Source organism: Taeniopygia guttata, chromosome 7 (genome assembly GCF_048771995.1).
Source record: "Taeniopygia guttata chromosome 7, bTaeGut7.mat, whole genome shotgun sequence".
Lineage (NCBI taxonomy): Eukaryota > Metazoa > Chordata > Aves > Passeriformes > Estrildidae > Taeniopygia > Taeniopygia guttata.
In genome coordinates, this window is record NC_133032.1 from 2457957 (window position 1) to 2471191 (window position 13235).

General features: G+C 41.5%; 1 protein-coding gene across 2 annotated transcripts in view; it reads left to right on the forward strand.

The window, feature by feature from the left end:
* Positions 1 to 13235, forward strand: part of IQCA1 (IQ motif containing with AAA domain 1) — a 100275-nt gene that overhangs the window by 50286 nt on the left and 36754 nt on the right. For both annotated transcript variants that reach the window (XM_030277045.4, XM_030277046.4), the window contains exons 7-9: positions 1878 to 1962; positions 7202 to 7318; positions 10968 to 11043. In XM_030277045.4, coding sequence (XP_030132905.4) covers positions 1878 to 1962; positions 7202 to 7318; positions 10968 to 11043 — 278 coding nt within the window. The remainder of the gene's footprint in view (positions 1 to 1877; positions 1963 to 7201; positions 7319 to 10967; positions 11044 to 13235) is intronic.

A 13235-nucleotide genomic window follows, 5' to 3' on the forward strand; every position in this document is an offset into this window, starting at 1 on the left:
GAAAGATGGTCATTGTCTTCTCTTCACCTCATTTTTTGACATAAGCACCTGCTGAAGTTGCTGCCAAAAAAGGTGAGAGGAGCCACATCACCCCAAACAACAGCACCAGCTCAGAGGAGGAGAATCACACAGATAATACAGATTATAAACCAGAAAACCCTTCCCAATTTCAGAACATGGTAGAATTTCTACAGCACTCAGATACTCTCATCATACGTACTCAAAGGTAAGTATCACAGAGTGGTTTCGTTGGAGGGAACCTTAAAAATAAATTTATTCCAATCCCCCACCATCTCCAAGAGCTGTAGATGATTTAAAAGTGAAAAAGGGAGTACAAATACCAAATGTAACATGAATAAATATTGGAAGCTGGTCTTGGTATCATGTTCAGTGGGCTCCCAGCTGATTCTTCACCCCAGTGCATTTGCCTTTCCTTCCTCCCAGTCGGCACTGAAGTAGCAACAGCCTCAATTACAGATTTTGGGAAGTTTTTTACTGTTACCAGACTTGTAGCAGCATTTAAGGCTGCACTTAACATGAAACTGAGCTATTTTCTGGCTGTCTGTAAAAAATGGAGCACGAGCTAACATTAAATAATAGATCAGGCAGGGTTTTGAGGCCAAAATCCCATTCTTAATGGATTTTTAAAAACACACTAACAAGGACAGCCCTTTGTTGGTGCAGGCTGGTTTCTGGGACTGAAGTGACCAAGGATTTGCATCTGTTTGCATATAGAACTTGTAACTGTTGAACAAGCCAGAGCTCCCAAGCACAGATGAATGTTTGTTGATTCTGTCCTAATTGGTGTTGCATTAATACCAGCAAGAGATCCCAACCCTGCACGTGGTGCTACAGAAACAGAACAGATGCTCTGTTCCAAAGATCTCGGCTTAAAACTGAGCCTGCAGCTTAACACCAGCCTAGCAAAGTCCCTTAAGGTACCAGTTGTTTAAAAAAAATATGAAAACATTTCTAGGAATAGTGTTGACCTTTCTGAGCTCTTTCCTTCTCCAGGGAAATTTAATTTCATTTAGAGGAAATATAACCGTGCTATTTGAAAGTAGCACGAGCATTTTTCTGCACTGCCAAAATTTTCTTTGGAACAGAAAAATCTTCCTGATTTTACCAAACAAACAGAAAACCTTGCAGATATATTCCACCAAGTAACAAAAGGGAAAGAAGTTAAAGGGTTTTATCAGTATAAATTACCTTGGAGCTGAAGTTATTTTCTGTATCTTTTAATCCCTTTCTGAAAGGTCTGGAAGCTCCCTGTGTTACCCATGAAACATTCCCACAAACTCATCAATTGCCTCTTCCCAGCTTCCATCACCATGAAGTCCACTGGAAATTTAGGAGTGGTAATTCTGACATGGAAACACAGTCTGGAACTTAGAGATGAAATCCTGATTTAAGCAAAATAACTCTTCTCTTAAAAAAAAATAATTAGATGTTGAAAGCAGAGAGTTGGGCTGTGAACATAAAATAATGTAAAATAACATAATAACCATTCCCAGAATGGTTTGGGTTGGAAGAGACCTTAAAGCTCATCCCATCCCACCCCCTGCCATAGCAGGGACACCTTCCACTATCCCAGGCTGCTCCCAGCCCTGTCCAGCCTGGCCCTGGACACTTCTAGGTATAAACACTTCAACCTACATCTCTCAGCTAGGAAGGAATCTGCAGTCCTAGGAATTCCCCTGAGAATTTGCAGTTTTTGTTGAGCCATGGGATAAGAGACATGGATTGGTAACTGTCTTAATTAACTTACAGGACAGAAAACACTGCCATAAGAAGCTTCCCTGCTATCTAACATTTTTATCAACTAGGTGAAAAAATGATTAATTCTAATTCCTCTTCCACTTTTGTTTCTCCCACAGGCATATCACGGGCAGGTTTCCTGACTATCCCCCTGAGAAGACAGGTGGTTCCAAAGCTATTTTTATTGAAAAACATCCAGAGCAGGTATTGTCCCTCTTTTAATGAAAAAAATTTTCATGATGTTAGAGAAAGATTTGCCACAAAACATGTCTGTTTATTTAAGTAGCAATTTTCCCTAACAGTAGCTCTAGTTCTCCAAGAACCTCACGGTTAAAAACTTTTGGTTGCAAATAAAAGAATTATTTTTTTTCCCAGGTTGTTTCCAATCAGGTACCAAAATCTGTTCCCTTCCAGGTTGTGCTGCCAATTAATTACAACTGAAGGTGCTCAGGTGATGGAAGAGAAGTAGAGAACAGCAGAGGAGAGATTCCAATGCAGGCAGGGCTAAGCCTTGATTTACTGCCAAGGCTAATTAAGCAAATTTAATATCACAGAGAAGGAAGTATCTCAGTTTATCTTGAGTGTTGTAGGTTGTTTTTCCTGGTAAATCCCTCTCCTGATTTCTCTGGCTAATGGAAGTGGCTGATAATCTCTTCCTCTGATCACTGAGTGTCGCACAGGGAAAGTGATGAAGCCCAGCTGAAGGCAGTGCTCGGCACTTGGAGCCTTTCCCACCCATCCCGAGCAGCCAAGGGGGCAATGGGTCTGTTGGGGGAGAACAGGAAGAGGATTTGGCCCCTGAGCAAACCACTGTGCTGGGCTAGCAAAATTAAGAGGTCAAAAGCTGAATTCTGTGGTCCTGAAAGCCCCACCCCTGAGACTATTGCATGATTTTTCTGCAGTTGGTGCTCTAACACAGGTATGGTAAAAGAGGATTTTTATAGAAGGGACGTAAAAATCATCTCATTGCAGCCACCCTGACACCTTCCACTAGTCCAGGTTGCTCAGAGCCCCATCCAGCTAGGCCTCAAATGCTTCCAGGGATGGGGAATTTTGGATCCAGTCCTCCCTGGGATCCCAGAGAGGAGTCTGGGGCACACAGCAATGTCTGTGTGGTTTGGGGGGATGTAAGGACAGCACGGAGCACAGCACTGACCATCAGCTAACTTTGCTAAAAACACTGGAAAACTGCTGCAAACAGCTCCCTGTGCCCCACTAAAACTGAGTTTGGGGCATGCTCCTGGTTTTAGCCAAGTTCAGAGGCTAAACCTTGCTGGGCTCTGCTCTGCTGTTCAGGCAGGCAGAGGGAAGGAGACTCTCAGTGAAGTTTTCAGCCTCCAAAGCAGAAACACGTGCCAGAGTCCAGAAGGCTTTGTTGAGAGCCACCCAGCAAGTGGGGCTGATTGCTGGGCAAGGGTTTGGGGAACGTGATGCCAAATAGACCTGCCAGCATCAAGGATTAACACAGCTGGGGAAGAAAACACAACAAGGAATTATTCTGTGCAACACTCTATATGCAGGTAGATTCTGGAGAAATGGGTTTAACCTTCCTGTCATGCTCCCAGCTTGCAATTCCCATGTTCAGCTTTTTTGTTGCCTTTCCTGAGCATCTGCTTTTTCTTTGCGTGGAAAAATTGGAAGCCAAAAGTCTGGAGAGGTTGTTTTACTGCTTTTTTTCCCTGCTGCACCCTGGAAAAAAGCCTTCCTCTATTTTCCTAACAAATTTTCACTAGCAATTATCTGATTTTCACCAATTTTGAGGTCTGTTTTTTTCTCCCTTTTTAGCCAGCAGAATGTGTGTCACAGCCTTCAGAGATTCCACAATGCAGCTGGCCAGAGAAGGTTCAGTGCAATCATGATTTTACCTGAATGTCAGACAAGTTAAACATTTTTTGTGTCACTGAGTCAGCTTCATATTAAAAAAAATCCTTGAGGCCACCGGGTTTATTCCACACACTGGTCTACTGGGCAACATAGGAAAGGAAATCCTGGCCCCATGGAAGCTGATGGGAGTTTTGTCCTTGACTCCAGGGGGGACAGGAGTTCACCTCTTGTCTGTATGAGCTCCTGTATGAGCAGGGGTTGGTTACTCCCAAGTCAAACTCCATGAAAAATCAAGACTGAGCTGTATTTAAAAAGTGAGCATTTTATAAGGCTCAGTAAAGACACTTTGGGGAAAATAAAATACAAATTAATCACTTCACGAACCATTGCTGCATTATTATACATTCTATATTTCTTGATCCTTTGACAACCCTGACCTTACTTGACTTTGTTATGTAGCTGGCCTTCTGCACAAACTGCTTCCATGACGTTTTATAAATACCTTCCCAAAGACATCCCAATGCAGAGTACTTGGTGCTTCAGTCAGAAAAAGAAAGCACTTCTTTTCCCTTGACTGAAAAGAAGCTTTTTCTCTACTTAGTCTTCAAGGGAAATTTAACATTCCAGGACATCGGTGTAATCTCCCTGCATCTGTTCCAGATTTCTATCCTTAATGGTTTTTTATGTTTTGCTCCACAGATAATCATCAGTTGTGACAATTTTTAGCTTTGCCCTTATCCTGCTGCCAACAAAATTATGATCTTTTCCTGTAGTTCATTAAGTCTCATCACCATGAAAAAAAGGCAAGAGAGTTGCCATTTCACAGGCATTTCCCCCTCTCCCAGCTCCTCATTTCCAATATTAAATAACATTTAAAAAAAAAAAAAAAAAAAAGAAAGGTGTCATAGAAGAACTAAAAGCCTTAAAATATTCTGAATATTTCAAGTTAACCATGAAGGAGGAGGGAAACTAGGGAAACTCTACTTGGCCTCTGTTAAATTACCCAACACTTAAAATATTCACCTACAGACAGCAATCCGAAAAACCACCAAAAAAATCCCCAAAAAACCACACCAAAAATCCTCCACGAAGAAGAAACATTTCCTAGATTTCAATAAAACTTCTTTCTGTAGAGTTAATATTCCAAGAAAGGAATATTTCCTCCAGGAACACTGGTCTGTGTCCCTGTAAAGTGTTAAAGCCAGGCTCTGAGGCTGCTCTCACCTGCCACAGCTGGAGCTCCAGCCTTCCCAAACTCACTCTAGCCCTGCTTTTCTTTTGTGCCCACAGCTATAAGGCAAGAAGTTTCAAGTAAGGTCTTCTTTCAAGGAACAAGGGAAGGTTTTATTCTTGAAGAAGAACTTTTACCTGAGCCAACACCAAAACTTCCTGTGTCTGAGGACAGCAGAACAAGCGAGTCCTGCTGGCAGCTGGAAGTTTTCTTATGCTTGGCTTATATAAGCCAGCATTAGACATTTTCATTCATAGGCTACACTCTGTTTAGTGCCCAGTTCTTCCCCCCACCAATAACAAAAAAAAAATGGAGATTTGTACTGCAAGATTTTAAAAATTGGTTGAACTGATACAAGAATACTAAAGTCAATTTAACTTTTATGGAGCACCAGTTTTAAAGGAAAATGTCTTTTCAGCCGCTGAAGAAAATGTTACTGGAAAAAAATCATCACTGGCACAATAGGAGTCCTAGGAAAGACTGGGAAAAATACAAACAGGCTAAAATTCATCTGCTCCTATTGAAACACAGTCTCTTCCTCTTGTATTAAGAGTTTGCTAACTACTTTCTGTATCATTTCAAAAACAGACAGCCTAGCAAAGAAAAGAGAAGTCCAAAACAACTTCAGACGACATCTCTTTCCACTAATAAGTTTTCTCCAGGAAAACAAACAAACAAACAAACAAAACAAAACAAAAAAACTACACTAAAATGTGTGTGAATTGCCTACTAATCTCAAACTAACCTTTGCTTCTTTGCTTGCCATTCCCTTTCTTCCCTCCTGTTTTGCCAGATTGTTCAGGCATCTCCTTGCAGCTGGAGGGGAAGTGGTTCTGTATAAAAGAGCAGAAGCCACTCAAGGTTAGACACACAGCTTTCCCCCAGCTCTGCAATCCTGGAGCTGCTTGGAGCAGAGCTGGAAGAGCTGCAGCAAGGCTAGGCAGAGGGACAAGGACATTTCAGCTGCTCAGTGCCATCACAGCAGGTTCATGAGAACACAAACTCTGTCTCGCCCCTTCCAGGATCATTCATTTGTGCAGAAATATGAAAGCAGATCACTGCACTCAGGGTCTGGATGCACTGAAATACTGCCTGCAGAATGGTACTGCTGCAAATTGGAACCTTTTGTCAATCACTTGTGTGTTTGCAGGTGTCCTGCTGGACAAAGCCACCCCTGAGATGCTGGGAATGGTTGTGGTTCCCCTTTGCAGGCAGAGCAGAGCAGAGCAGAGCAGAGGTGACAAGGTTGGGTTTCTGGCTGTGTAGGAGCACTGCAATAAAGGATACACTCAGAGTAGCTCTGTTGGTTTTGGATCCAAGAGGCCTGCTGGGACACTAAAAACCTATTCTAAACTCCAGTCAATCTGTTAATCTATCCCAGGGAATGAAATGCTTCGCTGCTCATCACCACAAGATGTGACTGAGCAGTGCTCAGGGCTTGAATTACCATATTTAATTAAATGTAAGGTACTGAAAAGCTTGGGGAGAGCCACTAATGGTACTGCCCTGTCTGCAAAGCACAGCCCTTGTCATTGTCCCCTTCCAGCATCCAGTGCTCAGTACATTAAAAGGTATACTTGAGAAAACAAATATTTTCAGTGTTACAAGAAACACATCTTACAGTTGGAAATGTTTTATTTTCTGTTCTTTCGCAGTACTGCCAGTGTTAGTGGTCCATTAATAAACTTCAATGGATTTTCTGATTTAGACTCATTAGTAAATGATCTTAGAATTCCTCTCAGGGACAAGAAAGCTGCCTAGAAACAAGAGAATGGTGGAAGCAGCAAATTTTCACTCTGTGCCTTTTTCAGATAATAAAGTATAATTGGCCAGGAACTAAAGATATGGGAATTGATGGAGCTGTACTCAGTTATCAGCTGCTGCTTGCTTGCAGGGATAAAGATGCTGAGCTATCCCTGTGTATCTGTCAGGGTTTGTCACAATATCTCCATCCAATCTCCCTCAGCCACTAGAACAATTTCAGTCTTTAGCCATATATTGAAATTAGACACACCTCAGGGCAGCCTTTTAAAATCCATCCCTATAAAAATCAATCTGCCTTACAAACACCAGGATAAATTCATCATCTGGGTCTGAGATAATTCATTATGAATTCATCATCTGGGTCTGAGCCCAGAGGGAACTTTGAGTTGTGTGTCATTAGAATATTCAGCTTCTGGACAGCTTCAGGAACTGGTCTTACTCCATAAAAACCCCCATGAGATGGGACAGAGAAATCAGCCTTTCCCTATGATAAATTGGGATATTCAGCACCTGTGCTGGAGTTGGTCAGCACAAAAAGGCTTCTCTGTGGTGGTCTGGAATTCAGAGAGTGCAGCCTGTTGGATATGGTGTTTTCCCAATCACATTCCTCCCTGCCTCTTTCAGGTCCTTGAAGAGCTGGCTGCCAAAAAGGCAGAGGCAGAGAAAAAAGAAAAGGAGAAAAAGGAGAAAAAAGACAAGGAAACTGCCAAAGTGAAAAAGCCACCAAAAGTTGGAAAGCCGGTAAGGAATGACAGCAGGTTGTGAAGCCTCAGGTGTGGGCAGATGCCAAGAAGTGACATTAAAATGGTCACCAAAGCTCCAGGCTCAGGTTTAGGAGACAAAGAATTGTCTCAGGTTGGTCTCTCTCAGCCTTTCCATGACCTCAATGATTCTGGGGAACTTTTTACCTCTCTTATTTTAGGAATGGCCATGACTGAGCTCAGTGGGAAGAGCTGATGGAGGTGCAGACTGTCAGGGACATGAATGAGAGCAAAAATCCACTCTGGGGCTTTGAGATCATTGCCAGGACAGTCAGACAGGGAACAAAGTGGTAACCAAGCATTCCTGCTGTTAATGTGGGTACAGAGGAGTTCATCACTGCCACCCCTTGCAGAATTAGGATTTAAGAGCCTCAGAGCTTGTGTGGATTTCTATCTAATTTTAAAACCCCATCAGCCATGCATAAATAAAGTCATGAATTTTCTATGTTCTTAGGGTGGGAACTAGTTTTGTTTCAAATGTCAATAGACACCACTAAATGTACAATATACCCTCCGAAATCTTTGAGGTAAAGGTCTGCCTTCACAAAAGACACTTCCAAATTATTTCAGGAGCAGCTTCACAGAGCAAACCACCTGTGAAACAGAGCAGTGACCAAAGGGCATCTTCAAAAGCAAGCTGTGCAACAAAAATTGTCAGCTTTTGCTGAAGCAGCAGCTTTTGTTTCTCATGTACTTCCACCATATAAATAAAATTTTAAACAATATATATTTTTTTAATAAGGGTCATTAATCTCCCATTAAATATGCGGAGGAGAAGGGTGAGTTTTCTAGGGCAAAGCTTACTCTTCACTGCAAGTTTTACACAAATTAATTTGAAGGCCTAACCCTAGAACAAATATATTCCAAAAAAAATGATGCTTTTCTTGGACTACATCCATTAGCCTGGCCAAAGCTCTGAGAACATCTAGCCAGGAACCTAAATGACATGAATTTAGGGAGCATCGGTCAATTTAATTGGAAGGTAGATACCTAAATGTTAACTTGTAAATTAGCATCTTGAAAACACTGTTTGGGGGTTTGGGGTGGTTTTTTTTCCCCTTTGTAAATGAAAATACACAGCAGGCTGAAGGAACAAATACATAAATGTTTTTCAAGGTCTTTAAGCCTAATTGCTTAACTTTGGTAACTAGGAAGGGTTGTGGCTGCTCCTGTGTGAACAGGAGGTGTTTTTAAGTTCTGGTCACACATGTCTTCAGTCAATCACTTGTTACAGTGACCAGTTTGTTGGGTAACACTGTCACAGCCCTGGTGAAGCTCCTGAAACTGGATGGTGCCTCATCCATCTGCTTAAAAACCTGACTTTTACAGGAAAAAATTTGATTCCTTCATGGTTTCACACATTTTTGAAGATAAGAACCAACAGCAAAAATGTGTCTCAGTCCCCTGGCAGCCTCTGCGAGGCTGTTTTGAATTGGGGTGAAGTAACAGCATGGAGCTCTGGAGTTTTATAACTTCATGTCATTCCCATCTCCTCAGCCATCACCAACTCCTGTCAAGTAAAATTCTGAGCCATTATATCAGGTTCTCTATGGTTCACTGAGAAACAACAAAGGGAACATTCTCTCCAAGGTTATAGCACTGACAGGGGGGAAAAAAAGAGTATCTTAGACCAGTTGAGAAGTATTTGGAAAAGTTCGAACAGCAGGACTCTTATTAAAATAAGTGTAGGCTATAAGTCATAGGGATGCAGGCAGAAAAAACCTTGCTCCCAACTTCAGCTCTTAAAGAAAACAAAAGTTGGATCCCAGAAGGAAATTTAAGCATTTCTGAAAAGCCTGATAGCAATCTTTACAAAGAGTATTTGATATCAAAGAAACTTCACTTTCTTTTCTCTGCAAGGTGCTGATTTGATTTCCCTGAGGCAAAAAACAACCCATGGCTCCATTCCCCCAAAAAAATCCCTCTTTCCAAAAGCAGCAGCAGTCTGGGCTGCCTCACCCTGCAACCTGCTGGAGCTTGTCCCACTGAATGTGAGCAAGGCTGTGCATCCCTGAATTTCACCCAGAAATGCCAAACACTGAGGCACACTCCCATCCCTAGTGAAATCTCTTAGGAAAATCTCCAAAGGAAATGTGCACAGTGGAGCCAATTCAGTTTTCCCTGATATCCAGTGGGAATCACCTGGTGTGAAACTGGATTTGGAAAGCCTCAGAAATTGACTGAGACACTTATTTCTACATTTCTGCTTAAATTCAAACATATATTGCTGGTTCAAGGGGCCTTAACACATTTAAAACAGAACAAGCATAGGCTCAATGCACTGAAAATCAAAAAATATATGAACTGGTTTCAAAGGAAAAGTTCTTTTTATTATGTTGACTCTTAGGCTGTTAATTGAGGCAAGAGAAAACAGAACTGCAACTGTCCTTATGACACAAGAGAGTGGGTTTGATTAAAATCAATTAAATTGACACAATGATTTCATTGACATCAGTGTATAAAATCAGTGAAGCAAATAACTAAAACAATTCATTGGCTTATTTATAACAATAAAATGTTGATGTGTCCTGTGGTATTGAGAGGCTAAAAATGAAAAACCCATTTTTAGGCTGGTTTGGGGGGAATTAATTTGTTGGGTTTTTTAATAGTTGACACATTTCCTCTCAGAACATCATGGATTAATCATTTTTAATAAAATACCATGGAAAAATGGTAAAAGGATTCTGCTCATTGCAAATGATCCAAGGATGAACCTCAAAGTGCCACACCCTGTGAAACTGGGAATACACTGAAGTAACTGGGGATTTGAGCTCAAATCCTCCAACTTTTTGTTGCACTTTAAAGAAAGTTCTAAAACAAAACAGTTCTTGATTTCAGTCAAGAACCTCCCAAGTCTTTTTCAAATCCATCTATAGGGTAGAAGTGATAAATGTATTTAGATTATTCCTGTCCTTCTGGGCCCAAACTGGAATTACTGTAATTAAAACCAGATATTTGATACTTTAATTAAAACCAGATATTTGATAACTCCCATAATGAGGCTGCAGCTGTACCTGCAGGTTGCAGATATTTCCCTAATTATAAGGCTTATCTGGGTGGGATTTAGTTTTAACCATCCCAGGAGCTGCACTTTGTATCTTGCTGATGATAACAAGTGGTTTGCAGGTTATTTAGCAAAATCCTGATCCTGTCTGGTATAAATTCACATTCAATTCCTCCCCAAACAGTGATCTAATCTCTCTTTTTCAACTATTACCTTACTCACATCTTGAGATTTACAACTGATATAAGATGAAGAAACGGATAATTTTCTGGGAGGTTTTTCCCTCAGAAATACTGGTTCAGTGAAATTGAACTGTTTCAGGAATATGGCAATAGCAGCAAAAATAACTGAAAAAATGCATTTAAATTAAATTCCACTTTAATATTGCAAGCCTTCTACCCAAATTACATTTTCAAACAAGCTGGAGTATAATTCTTGTTTAATTTGGTGACTTCAGCTGATAAAATGACAGCCCTTCTCTCATGGAGCAACCTGGGCTAGTAGAAGGTGTCCCTGGCCATGGCAGGGGCTGGAATGAGATCTTTCAGGCCTTTTCCACCCCATTCCATAATTCTGTGAAACAATGCTCTCAGCGATTCCTCTCTTCGCTTTCCCCCCAATCTAGGTAGTGGATGAACGCTGGAAAATAGGTCCAAGCAATTTCCTTTCGATGCTGGAGGAAGGAAGCTCTCAGTACCAAGGTCAGTAGAAAAAGGTAACAATTCCAGCTGGAATGTTCTATCAGATCAGCTTAATGGGAATGTCATTCCTATAAGGTCAAGTGGGCAGCTGCCCAAAATATGGAACATTATAAAAATTAAGATGTTCGATTTAAAAATGGTATTGAGGAAGGGAGGCTCTCAGGACCTCAATTCTTCCAAGGAATCTGTCAAAACCATTGAGCTAATCATACAGGAAGGGACATTTCTGTGGGTGAAAGTGAACAAACTCAAAGCAAAGTGCTTCAAGAAGCAAAAAAAGGCATTTTAGGATTTTCTGGGGGCAACGAGAATGACATCAGAATAGCCAATAACTCAAAAGCACCATACTGTACATCAAGTTTCAGCATCAATGTTTCCATATTTCTGTAACTCTACCTGTCCTGTCTCCTCCAAGAGTGAGAACTCATGGAAGAGTCCATGGATTCCTTCACAGCTACTCCAATTATTCTTTATGATATCTTTGAATAGGAGTAGCATCTTCTCAAGCAGAGGCTCAAAACTGTGCATGTACTTGTTTCATGCCAAGTGTGTGAAACTAAAACATAACCCCGACTTTCAGCAAGGGGCCTGGCTGTTTTTTCATCTTGAAAAAGCACCAAAAAGCAGGGATTTCTTAATAAAAATCATAAAAGGTCATTTTGTTCTTTTCCAGATCTCTTCTGTCTTCTCCTCTGCTTTTGTTACATCTGTTTATCTCCTCAACACTTGTCCTCGGTGCTCAGCCTGATTCACAAGTGAATTAGGAAGTCTTTCACTTGTCTAAAGTGGAAAATGGGGTTATTTTTTGCTGCATCTCTGCAGATTCTGTTCTGATACATTGTGGAAAAATATCTTTTCTACTCTCCAGCCTTCAGATCTAGTGCCTTGCTAAAATTCCTCATATGAAAAGTCTCCATTATTCCCTCCTGCTGACAAATTACTGGTGTCAAGTTTTCTGCCTGATTTGAGCTGGCTGGAGAGAAAGAAGTGAACTTAAACTTGCTAAATGTGCATCAGTAGTTTGGCCTGACCTCTGACTTGTAACAATTAGAATTTTCTTACACCTTATAAATCACAGAGCAGCTTTCTGGCTAAAAAAGGGAGCTTTGCATCCCATCTGCTCTCAAATACCATGTCAGAACCCTGCTGAAGGCAGCAGGAACTTTAGATAAGCATAAAATCCATCCAAACTTCTTTCCTTAGCTGGCCTAGGGTGAAATGGCACCTGGAACTCAAAACCAGACATGGCAAGAGTGGGACTCCCACTCAGCCAGTGCCCAGGGCAGGGCAGGAGCAGCAGAAGGGAGGCAGGAGGGGTTTGCCCTGGAAGAAAAATGCTTGACTGTAACCTGGGCAGAGCAGGGGAGAAATAAAAACAGAGTGAGGAATAAAAACACCACAGGGATGACTTTGACAGCAATGGAGACTCCCAAATTTCACAACTATCTCATGTAATAAGCCAGGGGCTTTATGAGGAGATGGGGGATTTGTCACCCAAACTATCTGAACACCAGCTCTGCCATTCCCAGCAGGACAACTGCTCTGAGCCCTGCAAACACAGAACTTTTTGGGGTTATTCCCACAGTGTGAGTGCCTCTGTGATTCCCATTTCCCAGTTACACACCCACACATCTCCAGCCCATCCTGCTGGAGCTGCCAGCTGCCCTCCAGCTCTGAAGGCACATGAGAAGGAGCCCTTTTCTGCACACAGCACAAGCAGGAACCCTCAGAGTGGGAAAGCTCTCTTGCAGGCTTCAAAGAATACCTGCAGTTCTGGCTTAGGCACAGGAGGAGTCTGTAGCTGTGCAGTTCAACTTCAGATGGGTTTTTTTTCCTCCTTTTCTCCCAGTGAACCAGGTCTATTTGATACCACATGTATTTTTAGTCAACAGCTGTTAATTCCCCCTTGCAGCACAATCCTCCTGCAGCACTTTGGGCTTTTCATTGCGGGGCACTCACACAATACTACCTGGGGGTTGTCCAAAATGGTTTTATTTTTAATCTAACCATGGATTCTTTGAATCAAATTCTCTCATCAGAATCTAATCTACAACAACATCCACCCACAACAGTGCAAGCAGTCTCTTGTATTTTTAATTTTAAGCTGCTTTCCTCTCAGTCACAGAATTATGCAGGAAAAAATAGATCTGAGTTTGGACTTTCTATTGAGAACATTTTTTTTTCCCTAATCT